Raw genomic sequence first — 26,055 nt, 5'->3', positions numbered from 1 at the left:
GTCACTGAGACCCTGCCAGGCAGGGCCCCAGTGCTCATAGTATGTGCCCTGTATGTGTTCCCTGTGTGGTGCCTAACAGTATCACTGAGGCTCTGCTAACCAGAACCTCAGTGTTTATGCTCTCTCTGCTTTCCAAATTTGTCACTGCAGGCTAGTGACTAAATTTACCAATTCACATTGGCATACTGGTACACCCATATAATTCCCTTGTATATAGTACTGAGGTACCCAGGGTATTGGGGTTCCAGGAGATCCCTATGGGCTGCAGCATTTCTTTTGCCACCCATAGGGAGCTCTGACAATTCTTACACAGGCCTGCCACTGCAGCCTGAGTGAAATAACGTCCACGTTATTTCACAGCCATTTACCACTGCACATAAGTAATTTATAAGTCACCTATATGTCTAACCTTCACTTAGTGAAGGTTGGGTGCCAAGTTACTTAGTGTGTGGGCACCCTGACACTAGCCAAGGTGCCCCCACATCGTTCAGGGCAAATTCCCCGGACTTTGTGAGTGCGGGGACACCATTACACGCGTGCACTGTACATAGGTCACTACCTATGTATAGTGTCACAATGGTAACTTCGAACATGGCCATGTAACATGTCTAAGATCATGGAATTGTCACCCCAATACCATTCTGGTATTGGGGGGACAATTCCATGATCCCCCGGGTCTCTAGCACAGAACCCTGGTACTGCCAAATGCCTTTCCGGGGTTTCCACTGCTGCTGCTGCCAACCCCTCAGACAGGTTTCTGCCCTCCTGGAGTCCAGGCAGCCCTGGCCCAGGAAGGCAGAACAAAGGATTTCCTCTGAGATAGGGTGTTACTGTAGGAGGCTGGCCTGGCTTGTAGTGGGTACCAGAGGTACTTACACCTTGTGCCAGGTCCAGTTATCCCTTATTAGTGTAGAAAAGGTGTTTCTAGCAGCTTAGGCTGATAGAAGGTAGCTATGGCAAAGCAGCTTAGGCTGAACTAGGAGACATGTAAAGCTCCTACTATACCACTGGTGTCATATGCACAATATCATAAGGAAACACAATACACAGAAGTACTAAAAATAAAGGTACTTTATTTTTATGACAATATGCCAAAAGTATCTCAGTGAGTACCCTCAGTATGAGGATAAGATATATACACAAGATATATGTACACAAACCAAAATTATGCAGGTATTAGCAAGAAAAGTAATGCAAGCAGTGTGAAGTTACAGTAGATTGCAATAGGAGCACATAGGTATAGGGGCAACACAAACCATATACTCCAAAATTGGAATGCGAACCACGAATGGACCCCAAACCTATGTGAGCTTGTAGAGGGTTGCTGGGACTGTAAGAAAACAGTGAGGGTTAGAAAAATAGCCCACCCAAGACCCTGAAAGGTAGGTGTAAAGTGCACCTACTACCCCCAGAGAGCACAGAAGTCGTGATAGGGGGATTCTGCAGGAAGAACAAACACCAGCAATGCAACAACAGTGGATTTCCGGACCTGAGTACCTGTAAGACAAGGGGACCAAGTCCAATAGTCGCAACAGTGTCGAGAGTGGGCAGGAGCCCAGGAAATGCCAGCTGAGGGTGCACGGAAGCTGCCACCAGTTGGAAGAAGCTTGGAGTTCTGCAAGAAAGAAGAAGACTAGGAACTTCCCCTTTGGAGGATGGATGTCCCACGTCGCAATGAAGCTTGCAGAGGTGTTCCCACGCAGAAAGACCGCAAACAAGCCTTGCTAGCTGCAAGGGTCGTGGTAGACGTTTTTGGGTGCTGCTGTGGCCCAGGAGAGACCAGGATGTCGCCACCTGGAGGAGGAGACAGAGGGGGGTACCCAGCAACGTAGGGAGCCCTCACAGAAGCAGGCAGCACCCGCAGAAGTACCTGAACAGGCACTTAGAAGAAAAGTGAACCGGAGTCCACCCGAAGTCACAAAAGGGAGTCCCACGACACCGGAGGACAACTCAGAAGGTTCTGCACTGCAGGAAGGAGTGTTGGGGGCCCAGGCTTGGCTGTGCACGAAGGAAATCCTAGAAGAGTGCACAGGAGCAGGAGCAGCTGCAAATCATGCAGTGTCCAGCGATGCAGTCTAGTGTGGGGAGGCAAGGACTTACCTCCACCAAACTTGGACTGAAGAGTCACTGGACTGTGGGAGTCACTTGGACAGAGTTGCTGAGTTCCAGGAACCACGCTCGCCGTGCTGAGAGGGGACCCAGAGGACCAGTGATGTAGTCTTTTGGTGCCTGCGGTTGCAGGGGGAAGATTCCGTCGACCCACAGGAGATTTCTTCAGAGATCCTGGTGCAGAGAGGAGGCAGGCTACCCCCCGAGCATGCACCGACTGGAAACAGTCGAAAAAGCCGGCAGGATGAAGCGATACAAGGTTGCTAGTAGTTGTCTTGCTACTTTGTTGCGGTTTTGCAGGCGTCCTGAGCAGTCAGCGGTCGATCCTTTGGCAGAAGGAGAAGAGGGAGATGCAGAGGAACTCTGATGAGCTCTTGCATTCGTTATCTGGTGAGATCCCCAAAGCAAAGACCCTAAATAGCCAGAAAAGGAGGTTTGGCTACCTAGGAAGGAGGATTGGCTACCAAGAGAGTTAAGAGCCTATCAGAAGGAGCCTCTGACGTCACCTGCTGGCACTGGCCACTCAGAGCAGTCCAGTGTGCCACAGACACCTCTGTTTCCAAGATGGCAGAGGTCTGGGACACACTTGAGGAGCTCTGGGCACCTCCCCTGGGAGGTGCAGGTCAGGGGAGTGGTCACTCCCCTTTCCTTTGTCCAGTTTCGCACCAGAGCAGGGCTGGGGGAATCCCTGAACCGGTGTAGACTGGCTTATGCAGAGATGGGCACCATCTGTGCCCATCAAAGCATTTCCAGAGGCTCGGGGAGGCTGACCTCTCAGATGGCTAACGCAAATGAAAGGATAAACCCCCAAACTGTTGAGGTGGTCCATCTCCCTACAGGGAATGGACTTTGTAGTGGAACACAGACCTGGGACTGCCCATGCCAATGCTGATGGCCTTTCCAGGTTTTTCCACTTAGAAAATTAAGACTCTCTTGTGAAAGGTTAGTCTCATCCTCTTTCGTTTGGGGAGGGGGTGTGTGTAAGGAAATGCCTCCTTGGCATGGTTACCCCCTAAAAAAGTGCCTTTGTCACCCTGTGGCCAGGAACAAAACCTGTACTGGGTGCAGGTGTTTCTCACCTCCCCCTGCAGGAACTGTAACACCTGGCGGTGAGCCTCAAAGGCTCACCCCTTTTGTTACAGCGCCCCAGGGCATCCCCACTAGTGGAGTTGCCCGCCCCTCCGGCCACTGCCCCCACTTTTGGCAGCAAGGCTGGAGGAGATAATGAGAAAAACAAGGAGGAGTCACTCCCCAGTCAGGACAGCCCCTAAGGTGTTCTGAGCTGAGGTGACTCTGACTTTTAGAAATCCTCCATCTTGAGTTTGGAGAATTCCCCAAGTAGGAATAGGGATGTGCCCCTCTCCCCACAGGGAGGAGGCACAAAGAGGGTGTAGCCACCCTCCAGGACAGTAGCCATTGGCTACTGCCCTCCCAGACCTAAACACACCCCTAAATCTAGTATTTAGGGGCGACCCTGAACCCAGGAAATCAATTTCCTGCAACCTACACAAAGAAGAAGGACTGCTGACCTGAAAACCCTGCAGAGACGACAGACACACCAACTGACTTGGTCCTAGCCCTACTGGCCTGTCTCCAGACTCAAAGAACCTGCACAGCGACGCATCCAGCGGGACCAGCGACCTCTGAGGACTCGAAGGACTGCCCTGCACCTGAAGGACCAAGAAACTCCAGAGAACAGCGGCACTGTTCAGAATCTGCAACAAGTTTGCAACTTTAAAGCAACTTTTAAAGAGACTCCACTTCCCGCCAGAAGCGTGAGTCTTCACACTCTGCACCCGACATCCCCGGCTCGAGTTTGGAGAAACCAACACCGCAGAGAGGACTCCCAGGCGACTGACGACATGGACACCCTGAGTCGACCTCCCTGCACCCCCACAGCGACGCCTGCAGAGAGGATCCAGAGGCTCCCCCTGACCGCGACTGCCTGGTAACACAGGAACTGGACACCGGGACCAAGCACTGCACCCACAGCCCCCAGGACCGAGAGGAACCACCTACCAGTGCAGGAGTGACCAGCAGGTGGCCCTCATACTAGCCCAGTCGGTGGTTGGCCCGAGAAGCCCTCCTGTGCCCTGCCTGCATCGCCTAAGTGACCCCCAGGTCACTCCACTGCTTTCTATAGCAAACCCAACACCTACTTTGCCTACTGCACCCGGCCATCCATGTGCCACTGAGGGTGTGTTTTGTGGGCTTGTGTGTGTCCCCCCTAGTGCTCTACAAAACCCCCCCTGGTCTGCTCCCCGAGGACGCAGGTACTTACCTGTAAGCAGGCGAGGACCGGAGCACCCCTGTTCTCCATAGGCGCCTATGTGTTTTGAGCCCTCCTTTGACCTCTGCATCTGATCGCTCCTGTGTTGTTGGTGTGGTGGCTTTGGGGTTGCCTTGAACCCCCAACGGTGGGCTGCCTATGCCCAGGACACTGAACTTGTAAGTGCTTTACTTACCTGAGAAACCTAACCAAACTTACCTCCCCCAGGAACTTTTGATTTTTGCACCGTGACCACTTTTAAAATAGCTTATTGCCATTTTAACCAAAACTAAGTGTACTACTGTTTAAATTCAAAGCTCCTAACTTACCTGTGTGGAGCACTTTGCATTCTATGTACTTGCCTCAAATGTTGAAACTTGTGGTTCTAAAATAAATTAAGAAAATATATTTTTCTATATAAAATCCTATAGGCCTGGAGTTAAGTCTTTGAGTGTGTGTTCCTTATTTATTGCCTGTGTGTGTACAACAAATGCTTAACACTACCCTGGTCCTGGGGAGAGCCCCACAGGCAATAAATGAGGAACACACACTCAAAGACAATTCCAGGCCAATAGGTTTTTATATAGAAAAATATATTTTCTTAGTTTATTTTAAGGACCACAGGCTCAAGATTTACAATCAATACTTCAAATGAAAGGTACTTCACTTAGGTATCACAGGAATTTTGAATCAGCAAAATAGCATGTACAGTTTTGGCAAAAATGGCAATAAGCTATTTTAAAATTAGACACTGCAAATTTCAACAGTGTCTGGGGGAGGTAAGTATTTGTTAGTTTTGCAAGTAAGTAAACCACCTACATGGTTCAAAGTTGGGTCCAAGGTAGCCCACCGTTGGGGGTTCAGGACAACCCCAGAGTTACCACAACAGTAGCTCAGGGCCGGTCAGGTGCAGAGGTCAAAGTGGTGCCCAAAATGTGAGAAGGTAGCCTCTTTCTAGCCTTGTTACCCCCACTTTTGGCCTGTTTGTGAGTGTATGTCAGGGTGTTTGTCACTGTTTTCACTGTCTCACTGGGATCCTGATAGCCAGGCCTCAGTGCTCATAGTGAAAACACTATGTTTTCAGTATGGTTGTTATGTGTCACTGGGATCCTGCTAGTCAGGACCCCAGTGCTCATAGGTTTGTGGCCTATATGTATGTGTCACTGGGACCCTGTCACACAGGGCCCCAGTGCTCATAGGTGTGCATGTATATGTTCCCTGTGTGGTGCCTAACTGTCTCACTGAGGCTCTGCTAACCAGAACCTCAGTGGTTATGCTCTCTCATTACTTTCAAATTGTCACTGACAGGCTAGTGACCATTTTTACCAATTTACATTGGCTTACTGGAACACCCTTATAATTCCCTAGTATATGGTACTGAGGTACCCAGGGTATTGGGGTTCCAGGAGATCCCTATGGGCTGCAGCATTTCTTTTGCCACCCATAGGGAGCTCTGACAATTCTTACACAGGCCTGCCACTGCAGCCTGAGTGAAATAACGTCCACGTTATTTCACAGCCATTTTACACTGCACTTAAGTAACTTATAAGTCACCTATATGTCTAACCCTTACCTGGTAAAGGTTGGGTGCAAAGTTACTTAGTGTGAGGGCACCCTGGCACTAGCCAAGGTGCCCCCACATTGTTCAGAGCCAATTCACTGAACTTTGTGAGTGCGGGGACACCATTACACGCGTGCACTACATATAGGTCACTACCTATATGTAGCTTCACCATGGTAACTCCGAATATGGCCATGTAACATGTCTATGATCATGGAATTGCCCCCTCTATGCCATCCTGGCATTGTTGGTACAATTCCATGATCCCAGTGGTCTGTAGCACAGACCCTGGTACTGCCAGACTGCCCTTCCTGGGGTTTCTCTGCAGCTGCTGCTGCTGCCAACCCCTCAGACAGGCAGCTGCCCTCCTGGGGTCCAGCCAGGCCTGGCCCAGGATGGCAGAACAAAGAACTTCCTCTGAGAGAGGGTGTGACACCCTCTCCCTTTGGAAAATGGTGTGAAGGCAGGGGAGGAGTAGCCTCCCCCAGCCTCTGGAAATGCTTTGTTGGGCACAGATGTGCCCAATTCTGCATAAGCCAGTCTAGACCGGTTCAGGGACCCCTTAGCCCCTGCTCTGGCGCGAAACTGGACAAAGGAAAGGGGAGTGACCACTCCCCTGACCTGCACCTCCCCTGGGAGGTGTCCAGAGCTCCTCCAGTGTGCTCCAGACCTCTGCCATCTTGGAAACAGAGGTGCTGCTGGCACACTGGACTGCTCTGAGTGGCCAGTGCCACCAGGTGACGTCAGAGACTCCTGCTGATAGGCTCCTTCAGGTGTTAGTAGCCTATCCTCTCTCCTAAGTAGCCAAACCCTCTTTTCTGGCTATTTAGGGTCTCTGTCTCTGGGGAAACTTTAGATAACGAATGCATGAGCTCAGCCGAGTTCCTCTGCATCTCTCTCTTCACCTTCTGATAAGGAAACGACCGCTGACCGCGCTGGAAGCCTGCAAACCTGCAACATAGTAGCAAAGACGACTACTGCAACTCTGTAACGCTGATCCTGCCGCCTTCTCGACTGTTTTCCTGCTTGTGCATGCTGTGGGGGTAGCCTGCCTCCTCTCTGCACCAGAAGCTCCGAAGAAATCTCCCGTGGGTCGACGGAATCTTCCCCCTGCAACCGCAGGCACCAAAAAGCTGCATTACCGGTCCCTTGGGTCTCCTCTCAGCACGACGAGCGAGGTCCCTCGAATCCAGCGACTCTGTCCAAGTGACCCCCACAGTCCAGTGACTCTTCAGCCCAAGTTTGGTGGAGGTAAGTCCTTGCCTCACCTCGCTGGGCTGCATTGCTGGGAACCGCGACTTTGCAGCTGCTCCGGCCCCTGTGCACTTCCGGCGGAAATCCTTCGTGCACAGCCAAGCCTGGGTCCACGGCACTCTAACCTGCATTGCACGACTTTCTAAGTTGGTCTCCGGCGACGTGGGACTCCTTTGTGCAACTTCGGCGAGCACCGTTTCACGCATCCTCGTAGTGCCTGTTTCTGGCACTTCTCCGGGTGCTACCTGCTTCAGTGAGGGCTCTTTGTCTTGCTCGACGTCCCCTCTCTTTGCAGGTCCGATTTGCGACCTCCTGGTCCCTCCTGGGCACCAGCAGCGTCCAAAAACGCCAAACGCACGATTTGCGTGTAGCAAGGCTTGTTGGCGTCCTTCCGGCGGGAAAACACTTCTGCACGACTCTCCAAGGCGAGAGGGATCCGTCCACCAAAGGGGAAGTCTCTAGCCCTTTTCGTTCCTGCAGAAACCTCAGCTTCTTCTGTCCAGTCAAAGCTTCTTTGCACCCGCAGCTGGCATTTCCTGGGCATCTGCCCATCTCCGACTTGCTTGTGACTTTTGGACTTGGTCCCCTTGTTCCACAGGTACCCTAGATTGGAAATCCACAGTTGTTGCATTGCTGGTTTGTGTCTTTCCTGCATTATTCCTCTAACACGACTCTTTTGTCCTTAGGGGAACTTTAGTGCACTTTGCACTCACTTTTCAGGGTCTTGGGGAGGGTTATTTTGCTAACTCTCACTATTTTCTAATAGTCCCAGCGACCCTCTACAAGGTCACATAGGTTTGGGGTCCATTCGTGGTTCGCATTCCACTTCTGGAGTATATGGTTTGTGTTGCCCCTATCCCTATGTTTCCCCATTGCATCCTATTGTAACTATACATTGTTTGCACTGTCTTCTAAGACTATACTGCATATTTTTGCTATTGTGTATATATATCTTGTGTATATTTCCTATCCTTTCACTGAGGGTACACTCTAAGATACTTTGGCATATTGTCATAAAAATAAAGTACCTTTATTTTTAGTATAACTGTGTATTGTGTTTTCTTATGATATTGTGCATATGACACTAGGTGGTACTGTAGTAGCTTCACACGTCTCCTAGTTCAGCCTAAGCTGCTCTGCTAAGCTACCATTATCTATCAGCCTAAGCTGCTAGACACCCTATACACTAATAAGGGATAACTGGGCCTGGTGCAAGGTGCAAGTACCCCTTGGTACTCACTACAAGCCAGTCCAGCCTCCTACATTGGTTGTGCAGTGGTGGGATAAGTGCTTGAGACTACTTACCACTCTTGTCATTGTACTTTTCATGAGAGAAAAATATACAAAACAAGGTCAGTGTATATACACATAGCCAAAAAGTTTTGCATTTCCTCTTTTCACTCTTTTCTAAGTGCTGAAAAGTACTTCTAAAACTTTCAAAAAGTTCTTAAAAGTTTAAAAAGTTTTTTCTGTCTTTCCAAAAAGTTCTGAACACTTTTTTCTCTTTTTCTATCACTTTAACTCTCTCTAAAAAATGTCTGGCACAGGAAAAAATGTTGAACTGTCCAAACTTGCATATGATCACCTTAGCTGGAAAGGAGCAAGGAGTCTCTGCATAGAGAGAGGTTTGAGTGTAGGGAAGAATCCTTCCTTACAACTGTTAATTAATATGCTTAGAGTACAGGATAAGGCCATAAGTGCCCAATCTGGTGAAAAAGTAGCTAATGGTTCTCAATCTGATCCAGGGACTCCCCCAGGAAAAGGTTCAGGAAAGAAACTTCTCAGCCTGCCCATTACTAGACAGTCTAGCATAGTTGGTACAGAGGTTGAATCACACCATACTGATGGTGTGCTCTCACATTATACTGGTAGCCAAGCTGTTAGGGTGCCCTCTGTAAGGGACAGGTCTCCTTCTGTTCATTCCCATCATACCTCTGTATCTAGAAATGTCCCTCCCACCCACCCTGATGACAGATTGTTAGAAAGGGAGCTCAATAGATTGAGAGTGGAACAAACCAGACTGAAGCTCAAAAAGCAACAGCTGGATTTGGATAGACAGTCTTTAGAACTAGAGAAGGAAAGACAGAAGTTGGGTTTAGATACCCATGGTGGCAGCAGCAGTATTCCCCATAGTCATCCTGCAAAAGAGCATGATTCCAGGAATCTGCACAAGATAGTTCCCCCTTATAAGGAGGGGGATGACATTAACAAGTGGTTTGCTGCACTTGAGAGGGCCTGTGCTGTACAGGATGTCCCTCAAAGGCAGTGGGCTGCTATCCTATGGCTATCATTTAGTGGAAAAGGTAGGGATAGGCTCCTTACTGTGAAAGAAAATGATGCCAATAATTTTACAGTTCTTAAGAATGCACTCCTGGATGGTTATGGCTTAACCACTGAACAGTACAGGATAAAGTTCAGAGAGACCAAAAAGGAGTCTTCACAAGACTGGGTTGATTTCATTGACCATTCAGTGAAGGCCTTGGAGGGGTGGTTACATGGCAGTAAAGTTACTGATTATGAAAGCCTGTATAACACAATCCTGAGAGAGCATATACTTAATAATTGTGTGTCTGATTTGTTGCACCAGTACCTGGTAGACTCTGATCTGACCTCTCCCCAAGAATTGGGAAAGAAGGCAGACAAATGGGTCAGAACAAGGGTGAACAGAAAAGTTCATACAGGGGGTGACAAAGATGGCAATAAGAAGGAAGATGGTGAAAAATCTCAAGATAAGCATGGGGATAAGGGTAAAACCAAAGATCCCACTTCAAATCTTAAACACTCTTCAGAGGGTGGGGATAAAACAAATTCTTCCTCTTCTTCCCAACCTGCACACATTAAAAAGCCTTGGTGCTTTGTGTGTAAAAACAGAGGCCATAGGCCAGGGGATAAGTCCTGTCCAGGTAAACCCCCTGAGCCTACCACCACTAATACATCAAGCTCTAGCGCCCCTAGCAGTAGTGGTACTAGTGGTGGGACTGCTGGCAACAGTCAAGCAAAGGGTGTAGTTGGGTTCACTTATGGGTCCATAGTGGAAACTGATGTAATCAGTCCCAAGACAGTTTCTGTCACACCTAGTGGCATTGGCCTTGCCACACTGGCTGCTTGTCCCCTTATAATGGATAAGTACAGGCAGACAGTTTCAATAAATGGTGTTGAGGCCTTGGCCTACAGGGACACAGGTGCCAGTTTCACTTTGGTGACTGAAAACCTAGTGCCTCCTGAACAACACATCATTGGACAACAGTATAAGATTATTGATGTCCATAACTCCACTAAGTTTCTTCCCTTAGCTATAATTCAGTTTAGTTGGGGTGGAGTTACTGGCCCTAAGCAGGTGGTGGTATCACCTAGCTTACCTGTAGACTGTCTCTTAGGTAATGACCTAGAGGCCTCAGGTTGGGCTGATGTAGAGTTTTATGCCCATGCAGCCATGCTGGGCATCCCTGAGGAATTGTTCCCTCTCATTTCTACTGAAATGAAAAAGCAAAGGAGAGAAGGCCTGAAAACTCAGGATCCCTCTCCATCAACAGGTAAAAAGGGTATCACAGTATCCCCTAACCACCCTACCATTCAGGATACCATTCCTGTGGTGGGAGAAACCTCTCCTGGGGTGGCACCTGTTCCAAGGGAATCATCAGCTGGCAAAGCTGGACTCCCTGAGGTAGAAGTACCTCTCTGTGGGATAACTAACATTGGTGACAAAAAGAGCACCATTTTAGTTAACATGGAGCATCCCTCCAACCCTCCCAGAGAAACTTTAGTGCAGAAACCCTGCACTGCCTCACAACACTTAGGACAGCATCCCTGCCCTAGTGTGGAGCTCATAGGACAGCATCCCTGCCCTGCTCCAACTCAAGAGAAACAGCATCCCTGTTCTCTCTTCCAGCCAAATGGACAAAGTTTTTGCCCAGCTATGGCTTTTCTGAGACAGCATCCCTGTCTGGCATTTCCATCACTACAAATAGGTTCAGGGGACAATTCCCACTGCTCTAAACTAAAACTTACTGATAGAAACTCTGAAAATACATCTTCACATTGTTGCTTAGCTAAAAAACTTCAAACAGGGTGGTTTACATCCCCACAGGGAAGTAACCATATAGTGGATGATAAAGGGAGTAACCAGTCTATTGCAGAGCTACTCTCTACTTATCACCACTTAGACAATAAAGTCTCAACTGGCCAAGGTTAGCCTTATTGTCCTTCGTTTGGGGGGGGGTTGTGTGAGAAGGTAGCCTCTTTCTAGCCTTGTTACCCCCACTTTTGGCCTGTTTGTGAGTGTATGTCAGGGTGTTTGTCACTGTTTTCACTGTCTCACTGGGATCCTGATAGCCAGGCCTCAGTGCTCATAGTGAAAACACTATGTTTTCAGTATGGTTGTTATGTGTCACTGGGATCCTGCTAGTCAGGACCCCAGTGCTCATAGGTTTGTGGCCTATATGTATGTGTCACTGGGACCCTGTCACACAGGGCCCCAGTGCTCATAGGTGTGCATGTATATGTTCCCTGTGTGGTGCCTAACTGTCTCACTGAGGCTCTGCTAACCAGAACCTCAGTGGTTATGCTCTCTCATTACTTTCAAATTGTCACTGACAGGCTAGTGACCATTTTTACCAATTTACATTGGCTTACTGGAACACCCTTATAATTCCCTAGTATATGGTACTGAGGTACCCAGGGTATTGGGGTTCCAGGAGATCCCTATGGGCTGCAGCATTTCTTTTGCCACCCATAGGGAGCTCTGACAATTCTTACACAGGCCTGCCACTGCAGCCTGAGTGAAATAACGTCCACGTTATTTCACAGCCATTTTACACTGCACTTAAGTAACTTATAAGTCACCTATATGTCTAACCCTTACCTGGTAAAGGTTGGGTGCAAAGTTACTTAGTGTGAGGGCACCCTGGCACTAGCCAAGGTGCCCCCACATTGTTCAGAGCCAATTCACTGAACTTTGTGAGTGCGGGGACACCATTACACGCGTGCACTACATATAGGTCACTACCTATATGTAGCTTCACCATGGTAACTCCGAATATGGCCATGTAACATGTCTATGATCATGGAATTGCCCCCTCTATGCCATCCTGGCATTGTTGGTACAATTCCATGATCCCAGTGGTCTGTAGCACAGACCCTGGTACTGCCAGACTGCCCTTCCTGGGGTTTCTCTGCAGCTGCTGCTGCTGCCAACCCCTCAGACAGGCAGCTGCCCTCCTGGGGTCCAGCCAGGCCTGGCCCAGGATGGCAGAACAAAGAACTTCCTCTGAGAGAGGGTGTGACACCCTCTCCCTTTGGAAAATGGTGTGAAGGCAGGGGAGGAGTAGCCTCCCCCAGCCTCTGGAAATGCTTTGTTGGGCACAGATGTGCCCAATTCTGCATAAGCCAGTCTACACCGGTTCAGGGACCCCTTAGCCCCTGCTCTGGCGCGAAACTGGACAAAGGAAAGGGGAGTGACCACTCCCCTGACCTGCACCTCCCCTGGGAGGTGTCCAGAGCTCCTCCAGTGTGCTCCAGACCTCTGCCATCTTGGAAACAGAGGTGCTGCTGGCACACTGGACTGCTCTGAGTGGCCAGTGCCACCAGGTGACGTCAGAGACTCCTGCTGATAGGCTCCTTCAGGTGTTAGTAGCCTATCCTCTCTCCTAAGTAGCCAAACCCTCTTTTCTGGCTATTTAGGGTCTCTGTCTCTGGGGAAACTTTAGATAACGAATGCATGAGCTCAGCCGAGTTCCTCTGCATCTCTCTCTTCACCTTCTGATAAGGAAACGACCGCTGACCGCGCTGGAAGCCTGCAAACCTGCAACATAGTAGCAAAGACGACTACTGCAACTCTGTAACGCTGATCCTGCCGCCTTCTCGACTGTTTTCCTGCTTGTGCATGCTGTGGGGGTAGCCTGCCTCCTCTCTGCACCAGAAGCTCCGAAGAAATCTCCCGTGGGTCGACGGAATCTTCCCCCTGCAACCGCAGGCACCAAAAAGCTGCATTACCGGTCCCTTGGGTCTCCTCTCAGCACGACGAGCGAGGTCCCTCGAATCCAGCGACTCTGTCCAAGTGACCCCCACAGTCCAGTGACTCTTCAGCCCAAGTTTGGTGGAGGTAAGTCCTTGCCTCACCTCGCTGGGCTGCATTGCTGGGAACCGCGACTTTGCAGCTGCTCCGGCCCCTGTGCACTTCCGGCGGAAATCCTTCGTGCTCAGCCAAGCCTGGGTCCACGGCACTCTAACCTGCATTGCACGACTTTCTAAGTTGGTCTCCGGCGACGTGGGACTCCTTTGTGCAACTTCGGCGAGCACCGTTTCACTCATCCTCGTAGTGCCTGTTTCTGGCACTTCTCCGGGTGCTACCTGCTTCAGTGAGGGCTCTTTGTCTTGCTCGACGTCCCCTCTCTTTGCAGGTCCAATTTGCGACCTCCTGGTCCCTCCTGGGCCCCAGCAGCGTCCAAAAACGTCAAACGCACGATTTGCGTGTAGCAAGGCTTGTTGGCGTCCTTCCGGCGGGAAAACACTTCTGCACGACTCTCCAAGGCGAGAGGGATCCGTCCACCAAAGGGGAAGTCTCTAGCCCTTTTCGTTCCTGCAGAAACCTCAGCTTCTTCTGTCCAGTCAAAGCTTCTTTGCACCCGCAGCTGGCATTTCCTGGGCATCTGCCCATCTCCGACTTGCTTGTGACTTTTGGACTTGGTCCCCTTGTTCCACAGGTACCCTAGATTGGAAATCCACAGTTGTTGCATTGCTGGTTTGTGTCTTTCCTGCATTATTCCTCTAACACGACTCTTTTGTCCTTAGGGGAACTTTAGTGCACTTTGCACTCACTTTTCAGGGTCTTGGGGAGGGTTATTTTGCTAACTCTCACTATTTTCTAATAGTCCCAGCGACCCTCTACAAGGTCACATAGGTTTGGGGTCCATTCGTGGTTCGCATTCCACTTTTGGAGTATATGGTTTGTGTTGCCCCTATCCCTATGTTTCCCCATTGCATCCTATTGTAACTATACATTGTTTGCACTGTTTTCTAAGACTATACTGCATATTTCTGGTATTGTGTATATATATCTTGTGTATATTTCCTATCCTCTCACTGAGGGTACACTCTAAGATACTTTGGCATATTGTCATAAAAATAAAGTACCTTTATTTTTAGTATAACTGTGTATTGTGTTTTCTTATGATATTGTGCATATGACACTAAGTGGTACTGTAGGAGCTTCACTCGTCTCCTAGTTCAGCCTAAGCTGCTCTGCTAAGCTACCATTATCTATCAGCCTATGCTGCTAGACACCCTATACACTAATAAGGGATAACTGGGCCTGGTGCAAGGTGCAAGTACCCCTTGGTACTCACTACAAGCCAGTCCAGCCTCCTACACAAAACACATAGGCTTCAATGGAGAAGGGGGTGCCCCGGTTCCAGTCTGCCAGCAGATAGGTACCCACGTCTTCGGAGGGCAGACCAGGGGGGTTTTGTAGGGCACCGGGGGGGGACATAAGTCAGCACAAGAAGTACACCCTCAGCGGCACGGGGGCGGCCGGGTGCAGAGTGCAAACAGGCGTCGGGTTTGCAATGGAGTTCAATGGGAGACCCAGGGGTCTCTTCAACAAAGCAGGGGGGGCTCCTCGGGGTAGCCACCACCTGGGCAAGGGAGAGGGCCACCTGGGGGTCGCTTCTGCACTGGAGGTCAGATCCTTCAGGTCCTGGGGGCTGCAGGTGCAGTGTCTTTACCAGGCGTTGGGTTCTTAGAAGCAGGCAGTCGCGGTCAGGGAGAGCCTCTGGATTCCCTCTGCAGGCGTCGCTGGGGGGTCAACTCTGGCTACTCACAGGGTCGCAGTCGCCGGGGAATCCTCCCTGTAGTGTTGTTTCTCTGCAGGTCGAGCCAGGGGCGTCGGGTGCAGAGTGGAAAGTCTCACGCTTCCGGCTGGAAATGTGCAGTCCTTTAAAAGTTTATTTGTTGCAAAGTTGTTTCTTCTTTGGAGCAGAGCCGCTGTCCTCAGGAGTTCTTGGTCCTTCTAGATGCAGGGTAGTCCTCTGAGGCTTCAGAGGTCGCTGGACCCTGGGGGACGCGTCGCTGTTGCAGTTTTTTCTTGAAGTGGGGAGACAGGCCGGTAGGGCTGGGGCCAAAGCAGTTGGTGTCTCCGTCTTCTCTGCAGGGTTTTCAGCTTAGCAGTCCTCTTCTTCTTAGGTTGCAGGAATCTGAGTTCCTAGGTTCTGGGGAGCCCCTAAATACTGAATTTAGGGGTGTGTTTAGGTCTGGGGGGTTAGTAGCCAATGGCTACTAGCCCTGAGGGTGGCTACACCCTCTTTGTGCCTCCTCCCTGAGGGGAGGGGGGCACATCCCTAATCTTATTGGGGGAATCCTCCATCTGCAAGATGGAGGATTTCTAAAAGTTAGAGTCACCTCAGCTCAGGACACCTTAGGGGCTGTCCTGACTGGCCAGTGACTCCTCCTTGTTTTTCTCATTATCTCCTCCGTAGTTGCCGGCGAAAGTGGGGCCGTGGCCGGAGGGGGCGGGCAACTCCACTAGCTGGAGTGCCCTGGGGTGCTGTAACAAAGGGGGTGAGACTTTGAGGCTCACCGCCAGGTGTTACAGTTCCTGCAGGGGGAGGTGAGAAGCACTTCCACCCTGTACAGGCTTTGTTACTAGCCACAGAGTGACAAAGGCACTCTCCCCATGTGGCCAGCAACATGTCTGGTGTGTGGCAGGCTGCTAGAACTAGTCAGCCTACACGGATAGTCGGTTAAGGTTTCAGGGGGCACCTCTAAGGTGCCCTCTGGGGTGTATGTTACAATAAAATGTACACTGGCATCAGTGTGCATTTATTGTTCTGAGAAGTTTGATACCAAACTTCCCAGTTTTCAGTGTAGCCATTATGGTGCTGTGGAGTTCGTGCATGACAGACTCCCAGACCGTATAGTCTTATGGCTACCCTGCACTTACAATGTCTAAGGTTTTGCTTAGGCCCTGTAGGGGCATAGTGCTCATGCACATATGCCCTCACCTGTGGTATAGTGCACCCTGCCTTAGGGCTGTAAGGCCTACTAGAGGGGTGACTTACCTATGCCACAGGCAGTGTGAGGTTGGCATGGCACCCTGAGGGGAGTGCCATGTCGACTTAGTCATTTTCGCCCCACCAGCACACACAAGCTGGCAAGCAGTGTGTCTGTGCTGAGTGAGGGGTCTCCTGGGTGGCATAAGACATGCTGCAGCCCTTAGAGACCTTCCCTGGCATCAGGGCCCTTGGTACCAGGGGTACCAGTTACAAGGGACTTACCTGGATGCCAGGGTTGTGCCAATTGTGGAAACAGAGGTACAGGTTTAGGGAAAGAACACTGGTGCTGGGGCCTGGTTAGCAGGGTCCCAGCACACTTTCAAATCATAACTTGGCACAGCAAAGGGAAAAAGTCAGGGCGTAACCATGCCAAGGAGGCATTTCCTTACAGTCCCCTCCTGTTTTGGCACCAGAGGTCTGGGCTCCCTCCTTTGTTCAGTGGGCCTTGGCTGGCCCATCCCTGGTACAGTGTGACAGCTGATGCATTGATGCAAATCCTCCAGCCCACTTCCCTCCTCAGGATCTGAGTCAAGCTCTGTTACTTGCTCCCTTTGTGTGGGGCGGCCGTCGTTCCTCCTGCTGCTGTTATGTTACGTTGTTATGTGGATTTGTAGAACGTGGCTAATGACTTGTGAGGGTGTCCAGGGGCTGCTGGAGAGAAATGGAGTTAACTTGGCACAGCAGGGTGACAAAATGCCTGGGCTCAAGAGAAAAATGGCAATCCCGGATAGCCCACAAGCTGTAAGGATATCTTTTTGGAACTTGCAGAATTACTTGTGCCGCACATGTTACACCCCAATTTATGTCACTGGTCTCTGTAGGCCAAAGGGAAGTGAAACTGTACTCTAAAGCCACCTTTCCATAGGTGTATCATGGCGTGTCACCGACAAGACAGTAAACCACACTGACTTTCCCTATCAGTGCACACTCATACTTCAAGGCCTACCCCAGGTCAATATCCAATCATACCGAGCCCCCTCATGCCAGACTCCCTGTGTACAGTTAGTGTGCTGTGCACAACAGGAGTCTCCCACATGCAGCGTCACGTGTACACACGTGTTCATGTGTAGCCAGACAAGTGCCCCTTACCCCTGCTGCGTCGCAGTGGCATTCGGACACTGGCGGTTCACGTGCAGTCCGCTTACCGTGAATTTACACTGAGAGTCACCGGGTGTGAGGCTCACCCACACTAAAAAGGTCAAGAACCAGGTGATCAAAAAGGAAAGAATATCTGGGCGGATTTGATGGCAACAACCCATCGCCTTACACAGTCCTTTTGTGGGTTGTACTCAGAATCCCCTGTAACTGTTTTCAGTGAATGTACAATGAATATGTACCAAGTGGGCATCTGCACCGTATTGCACACGTTACTTGCACGGCGTGGCCACCACAAGCACTTGCCACCTTTTTCCTGCCCCTGGAGTCCGAGTGGAAATCAAATGACGCTTCTTTGGAGCAGAGATGCTCCTGCTGAATTCTGCCTCCTGAATCTGGGGAGATTTGGGGTTGGGACTCATTACTTGTGTCCTTTGAGTGTGAAGGAACCCCACAGTGACTCAGGGGTGCTCGCAGCGACTGACTCCTGCAGCTGCGCTCATTCGCCTTCAGTGACACTGGTCCTGCTTCAGGGTTTGCAGGGCCACTGGAATTATGCAAATGTGGGCTACGGTGTTTTCCACATAATCAGGGATTTGCCACATAGTCCGCCATATGATGCATAACCTGCGGGTTAGAAGAAAAAGCGTTTCTCGCTCAGATGGATGAAAAGTTACTGAAAACACTGCCCAAGCTGCAGCAGAGCTGACGGTCGTTCGCGAAGGTCGCCCGGTCTCCTTCCTGTGGGTTATTGCTGCATGCGGGGGTCACACTTCTGCCAAGGGGAACCCCTTCTGCAGATGTGTTAATGTTTAGAAATGGCAAAATAAGGATTCGTGCCCGCACAGTACGTTGTGCATTAACTGCTTCATCGTCCTGTCCTTGCTGCATAGCTCAGTGAGCCCTGGCGCGTGTCCGGTGGCGCGTGTCCGGTGGTGCGCGTGTCCGGTGGCGCGCGTGTCCGGTGGCGCGTGTGTCTGGTGGTCCGGTGGCGCGCGTGTCCGGTGGTCCGGTGGCACGTGTGTCTGGTGGTCCGGTGGCACGTGTGTCCGGTGGTCCGGTGGCGCGTGTCCGGTGGTCCGGTGGCGCGCGTGTCTGGTGGTCCGGTGGCACGTGTGTCTGGTGGTCCGGTGGCACGTGTGTCTGGTGGTCCGGTGGCACGTGTGTCTGGTGGTCCGGTGGCACGTGTGTCCGGTGGTCCGGTGGCGCGCGTGTCCGGTGGTCCGGTGGCGCGCGTGTCCGGTGGTCCGGTGGCGCGTGTGTCTGGTGGTCCGGTGGCATGTGTGTCCGGTGGTCCGGTGGCGCGTGTCCGGTGGTCCGGTGGCGCGCGTGTCCGGTGGCGCGCGTGTCCGGTGGTCCGGTGGCACGTGTCTGGTGGTCCGGTGGCGCGTGTCTGGTGGTCCGGTGGAGCGTGTGTCTGGTGGTCCGGTGGCGCGTGTTTCCGGTGGTCCGGTGGCGCGTGTCTGGTGGTCCGGTGGCGCGCGTGTCCGGTGGCGCGTGTTTCCGGTGGTCCGGTGGCGCGTGTCTGGTGGTCCGGTGGCACGCGTGTCCGGTGGTCCGGTGGTCCGGCTCGTCTGCTCCCGTGGTGCTGGTTTGCAGAGCGCACTATCACCGGGAGAGTGTCGGGCACTAGGAGTCTGGTCACTCCGAGGGCCTAGTGGGACTACTTGAAAAGCCAGGTCTTCAGGTCACTCCGAGGGCCTAGTGGGACTACTCGAAAAGCCAGGTCTTCAGGTCACTCCGAGGGCCTAGGGGGACTACTCAAAAAGCCAGGTCTTCAGGTCACTCCGAGGGCCTAGTGGGACTACTCGAAAAGCCAGGTCTTCAGGTCACTCCGAGGGCCTAGTGGGACTACTCGAAAAGCCAGGTTTTCAGGTCACTCCGAGGGCCTAGGGGGACTACTAAAAGCCAGGTCTTCAGGTATTGAAGCCGCGAGGAGCGGGTCACCTGTGGCGCCGGGTCGTGCCCACTAGGAGCCACTCACCTGGTTCTCTGCACCCCTGCCATTGTGCAAGTTGGAGTCCAGGTGAGTGGACGTCTCCAGGAGCTTTGTGACATCAGAAGCGATTGCTGATATAGTCTTATGTAGTGCCTGAAAGTGTGGGCGATGCTTGAATTGTGCTCGTTTGTGTCTGGGGAGCCACGGAGATCCTTCAGGTGTGGTGTGATGTGAGTGTGGCGTGGGAGGGTGAGTGATTCTGGTTTTCTGGTGAGTTTTGCTTTCTTGGGCCTGGTTTCGAGGGTGATTCTGTAGTCCAGCTTGCTCTTCACTAGGGCCGGAGTGATGGTTTTCCGGGTGAGCATTGGCAGCCATTTGAAAACCCTCCTCAGCATCATCAGGGTGTGGGAGCAGGGACTTGGGTGGTCTGTCGAGTTTGCAGTCAGTGATGGTCCGAGGTACTTCGCTAGTGGTGGTGGCGGTCAGTCCTGTTTCTGTTGCCCACCAGGTGGAGTCCCGCGGTAATGTGCTCTTCCTGAAGATCACGATTTTGGTCTTCTCCTTTTTCAGCACTGCCCAGGTAAGTAGCATGCTGTGGTCCTGCCGCCCAGGTAAGACATAAGCTGAGGCCGCACTGCATAGGTAAGTTGCATGCTGTGGCCCCACTGCGCAGATAAGTAGCATGCTGTGGCCCCACTGCGCAGGTAAGACGCAAGCTGAGGCCCCACTGCATAGGTAAGTAGCATGCTGTGGCCCCACTGCGCAGGTAAGTTGCATGCTGTGGCCCCACTGCGCAGATAAGTAGCATGCTGTGGCCCCACTGCGCTGGTAAGACGCAAGCTGAGGCCCCACTGCATAGGTAAGTAGCATGCTGTGGCCCCACTGCGCAGGTAAGTAGCATGCTGTGGTCCTGCCGCCCAGGTAAGACGCAAGCTGAGGCCCCACTGCGCAGGTGAGGAACACAGTGGCCCTACCGCACAGGTAAGTAGCATGCTGTGGCCCCACTGCGCTGGTAAGACGCAAGCTGAGGCCCCACTGCATAGGTAAGTAGCATGCTGTGGTCCCACTGCGCAGGTAAGTCGCAAACTGAGGCCCCACTGCGCAGGTAAGTAGCATGCTGTGGTCCCACTGTGCAGGTAAGACGCAAGCTGAGGCCCCACTGCACAGGTGAGTAACACGCAGTGGCCCTACCGCCCAGGTAAGTGGCATGCTGTGGACCCACTGCACAGGTAAGTAGCATGCTGTGGCCCCTCTGCCCCTCCCTCCTTCCCGGACCCGAGCACAGCCCCTGACCTCCTCCCCTGGCCCTCAGAGTTCTGGAGGTGAGTCACTGGGAGGTGAGGTGTGCCAGGGCAAGGTCCGGCAGTGCTGGCACCACTGCAGGGGGCAGAGTCCGAGCTCTTAGATGCTGATTCAAGGCGCTACAGGTGAGGACGGCAGACACACCTGGACGCTCAGGTAAGACTGCAGCGGTCTGTGGCACGGGGGCAGCTCTGGGAGGGAGGAAGGGAGTGCTGGGCCTGGGGCCACCTCTGGGGGCAACGCTGTCTACCGGGGCCCCTACTGGCGGGGCAGGTCTGGGCACCGGGGCCATCTCGGGGGGGGGGTGGGGGTGACGGGAGGGGAGGTGTACGTGCTAGGGACCGAGGCCACCTCTGGGGGGGGGGGTTAGTGTTGGGCACCAAGGCCATTTCTGGGGGGGGGGGACAGTTCTGGCACCGGGGTCCCCTTTGGGGGCAGTACTAGGCACCATGGCCACTTCTGCGGGAGGGCACTGATGGGGAGCATGGCTACTTCTGGGGGGCAGTGCTCTGCAAAGGGGGACTTCCATGGCCCGGAAGGGGGGTGTATGAGGGGGCAGTAAAGCACCCCAAGTGCCGGGTCAGTGGGTTCTAGGTTCCGGCTGCCCTGACCGATAGGTGCTTTACCTGCAATGCTTTGTCTTAAGCGCCCCCCGGCCCCAGGTCCGCTGTATCTTCCAGCACCCAGAGCTGGAGCCTAGAGTGGGGGGCACCTGTGTTCAGCGCTGAGGAGGGTTCTGCCTTTGCCCCCACCTTTCCTCCCTGCACCATGAGGGGATGCTCTGTTGGGTTGTTTAAGGTGCAGCCCAGGCCGGTGCTCTGCGGACACCCCAAGAGTGGGACAGCCGCTCTGGACAGGGTCATGGGGCCCCGGGGTCAGTGACGGGGGCAGGGGCCACCACAGAGACCAGTCAGAGTCCATGACCCCCACCGGGGCTCTGACGCCCATAGACTAAAAATACCTGGATTCCGGGGCCTGGAGCTGACAACGGGCACCAAACGAGAGCTGTGCAAGCTTCCTTCATCTAGAACAGGTTCAGCCTGGCAGGAGCAGAGTAAGCTTCGTTCACAAAGAGTAGCTGCAGCCTGGTGGGAGCAGTGCAAGCTTCCTTCACCTGGAACATGTACAGCCTGGTGGGAGCAGTGCAAGCTTCCTTCACCTGGAACATGTACAGCCTGGCAGCACTCCAATCCTCCTTTGCCTAGAACAGGTACAGCCTGGCAGGAGCAGTACAAGCTTCCTTCATCTAGAACAGGTACAGCCTGTCATCACTGTAAGCTTCCTTCACCTAGAACATGTACAGTGCAGGGAGCACGAGTGCAAGCTTCCCTCTCATTGAACAGGTACCACGCAGGGTCACCAGTGCAATCTTCCCTCATATTGAAGAGGTACAGTGCACAGAGAACCAGTACAAGCTTCCCTCTCATTGAAGTGGTACAGCCCAGGGCGCACAAGTACAAGCTTCCCTCACAGTGAAGAAGTACAGCGCACGGTTCACCAGTGCAAGCCTCCCTGACATTGAAGAGGTAGAGCCCAGGGTGCACCAGTGCAATCCTCCCTCACATTGAAAAGGTACAGTGCAGAGAACCAGTACAAGCTTCCCTCTCATTGAAGTGGTACAGCCCGGGGCGCACCTGTGCAAGCTTCCCTCACATTGAAGAGGTACAGCCCAGGGCGAACCATTGTAAACTTCCCTCTCATTGAAAAGGTACAGCCCAGGGCGCACCACTGCAAGCTTCCTGCAAATAGCACACGTACGACACATGCACGGGCATTGGACGCTTCTTTCTCCTACAACAGGTACAGCCCGGCACGAGCAGTGCAAACTTCAGTCACGTAGAACAGGCACTGCGGAGGGAGCGCCAGTAGAAGCTTCCTTTACATACAACAGGTACAGCGCCGGGAGCACCAGTGCAAGCTTCCCTCACATGGAGAAGGTATAACGCAGGGACCAGCAGTGCAAGCTTCCCTCACATTGAAGTAGTACAGTTCAGGGATCATCACTGAAATATTCCCTCGCATTTATGAGGTTCAGCACAGGGCACAGCAGTGCAATCTTCCTTCACATTGAAAAGGTACAGTGCACAGAGAACCAGTGCAAGCTTCCCTCTCATTGAAGTGGTACAGCCCAGGGTGCACCATTGCAGGCTTCCCTCACATTGAAGAGGTACAGCTCAGGGCGCACCAATGCAAGCTTCCCTACATTGAGCAGGTACAGCTCAGGGCGTGCCATTGCAAGCTTCTCTCACATTGAAGCTGTACAGCTCAGGGAGCACCAGCGCAAGATTCCCTCACATTTCACAAGTACAGCACAGGGCGCACCATTGCAAACTTCCCTCACATTGAAGAGGTACAGCACAGGGCACAGCAGTGCAAGCTTCCCTCACATTGAAGAGGTACAATGCAGGGCACAGCAGTGCAAGCTTCCCTCACATTGAAGAGGTACAGTGCAGGGAGCACCATTGCAAACTTCCCTCACATTGAAGAGGTACAGCACAGGGCACAGCAGTGCAAGCTTCCCTCACATTGAAGAGGTACAGCGCAGGGAGCACCAGTGCAAGCTTCCCTCACATTGAAGAGGTACAGTGCAGGGAGCACCATTGCAAACTTCCCTCACATTGAAGAGGTACAGCACAGGGCACAGCAGTGCAAGCTTCCCTCACATTGAAGAGGTACAGCGCAGGGAGCACCAGTGCAAGCTTCCCTCACATTGAAGAGGTACAGTGCAGGGTGCACCATTGCAAGCTTCCCTCACATTGAAGAGGTACAGCGCAAAGAGCACCAGTGGAAGCTTCCCTCACATTGAAGAGGTACAGCGCAGGGAACACCAGTGCAAGCTTCTCTCACATTGAACAGGGTCAGCGCAGGGCACAGCAGTGCAAACTTACCTCACATTGAAGAGGTACAGTGCAGGGCACATCAGTGCATGGTTCTCTCACATAGAACAGGTACAGCACTGGGAGCACCAGTGCAAGCGTCCCTCACACTGAAGAGGTACAGTGCAGGGAGCACCATTGCAAACTTCCCTCACATTGAAGAGGTACAGCGCAGGGAGCACCAGTGCAAGCTTCCCTCACATTGAAGAGGTACAGCGCAGGGAGCACCAGTGCAAGCTTCCCTCACATTGAAGAGGTACAGTGCAGGGTGCACCATTGCAAGCTTCCCTCACATTGAAGAGGTACAGCGCAAAGAGCACCAGTGGAAGCTTCCCTCACATTGAAGAGGTACAGCGCAGGGAACACCAGTGCAAGCTTCTCTCACATTGAGCAGGGTCAGCACAGGGCACAGCAGTGCAAACTTACCTCACACTGAAGAGGTACGGTGCAAGGTGCACCAATGCAAGCTTCCCTCACATTGAGCAGGTACAGCGCATGGTTCACCAGTGCAAGCTTCCCTCACATTAAGGAGGTACAGCACAGGGAGCACCAGTGAAAGCTTCCCTCACATTGCAGCAGTACATACCAGAGCGCACCAGTGCAAGCTTCCCGCACATTGAAGAGGTACAGCTCATGGTGCACCAATGCAAGCTTCCCTCACATTGAGCAGGTACAGCTCAGAGTGCACCAGTGCAAGGTTTACTCACATTGAAGAGGTACAGCACGGGGAGCACCAGTGCAAGCTTCCCTCACATTGAGCAGGTACAGCTCAGGGCGCACCATTGCAAACTTCCCTCACATTGAAGAGGTACAGCACAGGGCACAGCAGTGCAAGCTTCCCTCACATTAAAGAGGTACAGTGCAGGGTGCACCATTACAAGCTTCCCTCACACTGAAGAGATACATCTCAGGGTGCACCAGTGCACACTTCCCTCTCATTGAAGAGATACAGCGCAAAAAGCACCAGTGCAAGCTTCCCTCGCATTGAAGAGGTACAGCGCAAAAAGCACCAGTGGAAGCGTCCCTCACATTGAAGAGGTACAGCGCAGGGAGCACCAGTGCAAGCTTCCCTCACATTGAAGAGGTACAGTACAGGGTGCACCATTGCAAGCTTCCCAAACATTGAAGAGGTACAGCCCAGGGCACACCAGTGCAAGCTTCCCTCACATTGAAGAGGTACAGCCCAGGGCGCACCACTGCAGGCTTCCCTCACATTGAAGAGGTACAGCTCAGGTTGCACCAATGCAAGCTTCCCTCACATTAAGCAGGTACAGCGCAGGGTGCACCAGCGCAAGCTTCCCTCACATTGAAGAGGTACAGCCCAGGGCACACCAGTGCAAGCTTCCCTCACATTTAAGAGGTACAGCCCAGGGCACACCAGTGCAAGCTTCCCTCACATTGAAGAGGTACAGCCCAGGGCACACCAGTGCAAGCTTCCCTCACATTGAAGAGGTACAGCCCAGGGCGCACCACTGCAGGCTTCCCTCACATTGAAGAGGTACAGCGAAGGGCGCACCACTGCAGGCTTCCCTCACATTGAAGAGGTACAGCTCAGGGTGCACCAATGCAAGCTTCCCTCACATTAAGCAGGTACAGCGCAGGGTGCACCAGCGCAAGCTTCCCTCACATTGAAGATGTACAGCGCAGGGAACACCAGTGCAAACTTCTCTCACATTGAAGAGGTACAGCGCAGGGAGCACCAGTGCAAGCTTCCCTCACATTGAAGAGGTACAGTGCAGGGTGCACCATTGCAAGCTTCCCAAACATTGAAGAGGTACAGCCCAGGGCGCACCACTGCAGGCTTCCCTCACATTGAAGAGGTACAGCGCAGGGAGCACCAGTGCAAGCTTCCCTCACATTGAAGAGGTACAGCCCAGGGCGCACCACTGCAGGCTTCCCTCACATTGAAGAGGTACAGCCCAGGGCGCACCACTGCAGGCTTCCCTCACATTGAAGAGGTACAGCTCAGGGTGCACCAGTGCAAGCTTCCCTCACATTAAGCAGGTACAGCGCAGGGTGCACCAGCGCAAGCTTCCCTCACATTGAAGAGGTACAGCACAGGGCGCATCAGTGCAAGCTTTCCTAACATTGAAGAGGTACAGCACAGGGTGCACAAGTGCAAGCTTCCCTCATGTTGAAGAGGTACAGTGTACGGCGCACCAGTTCAAGCTTCCCTCACATTGAAGAGGTGCAGCGCTGGGCACACCAGTGCAAGCTTCCCTCACATTGAAGAGGTACAGCGCATGGTGCACCAGTGCAAACTTCCCTCACATTGAAGAGGTACAGTGCAGGGTGCACCATTGCAAGCTTCCCTCACATTGAAGAGGTACAGTGCAGGGCGCATCAGTGCAAGCTTCCCTCACATTGAAGAGGTGCAGTGCAGGGCGCACCAGTGCAAGCTTCCCTCACATTGAAGAGGTACTGTGCAGGGAGCACCAGTGCAAGCTCCCCTCACATTGAAGAGGTACAGCGCAGGGCGCACAAGTGCAAGCTTCCCTCACACTGAAGAGGTACAGCGCAAAAAGCACCAGTGCAAGCTTCCCTCACATTGAAGAGGTACAGCCCAGGGCGCACCACTGCAGGCTCCCCTCACATTGAAGTGG

General features: G+C 52.6%; 1 protein-coding gene across 1 annotated transcript in view; it reads left to right on the top strand.

Annotated features, from left to right (window-relative positions):
- Positions 1-20,659: 20,659 nt before the first annotated feature.
- The window catches only part of LOC138260537 (fibrinogen-like protein 1-like protein), a 164,028-nt gene continuing 158,632 nt past the window's right edge, over positions 20,660-26,055 (top strand). The window contains exon 1 of the mRNA XM_069209151.1: positions 20,660-20,732. Within this exon, the coding sequence (XP_069065252.1) occupies positions 20,680-20,732 (53 nt within the window). The 5' untranslated portion in view covers positions 20,660-20,679. The remainder of the gene's footprint in view (positions 20,733-26,055) is intronic.

Source organism: Pleurodeles waltl, chromosome 9 (genome assembly GCF_031143425.1).
Source record: "Pleurodeles waltl isolate 20211129_DDA chromosome 9, aPleWal1.hap1.20221129, whole genome shotgun sequence".
Taxonomy (NCBI): domain Eukaryota; kingdom Metazoa; phylum Chordata; class Amphibia; order Caudata; family Salamandridae; genus Pleurodeles; species Pleurodeles waltl.
The sequence above is the reverse complement of the archived record's forward strand: the minus strand, read 5'-3'. Positions and strand labels throughout refer to the sequence as shown.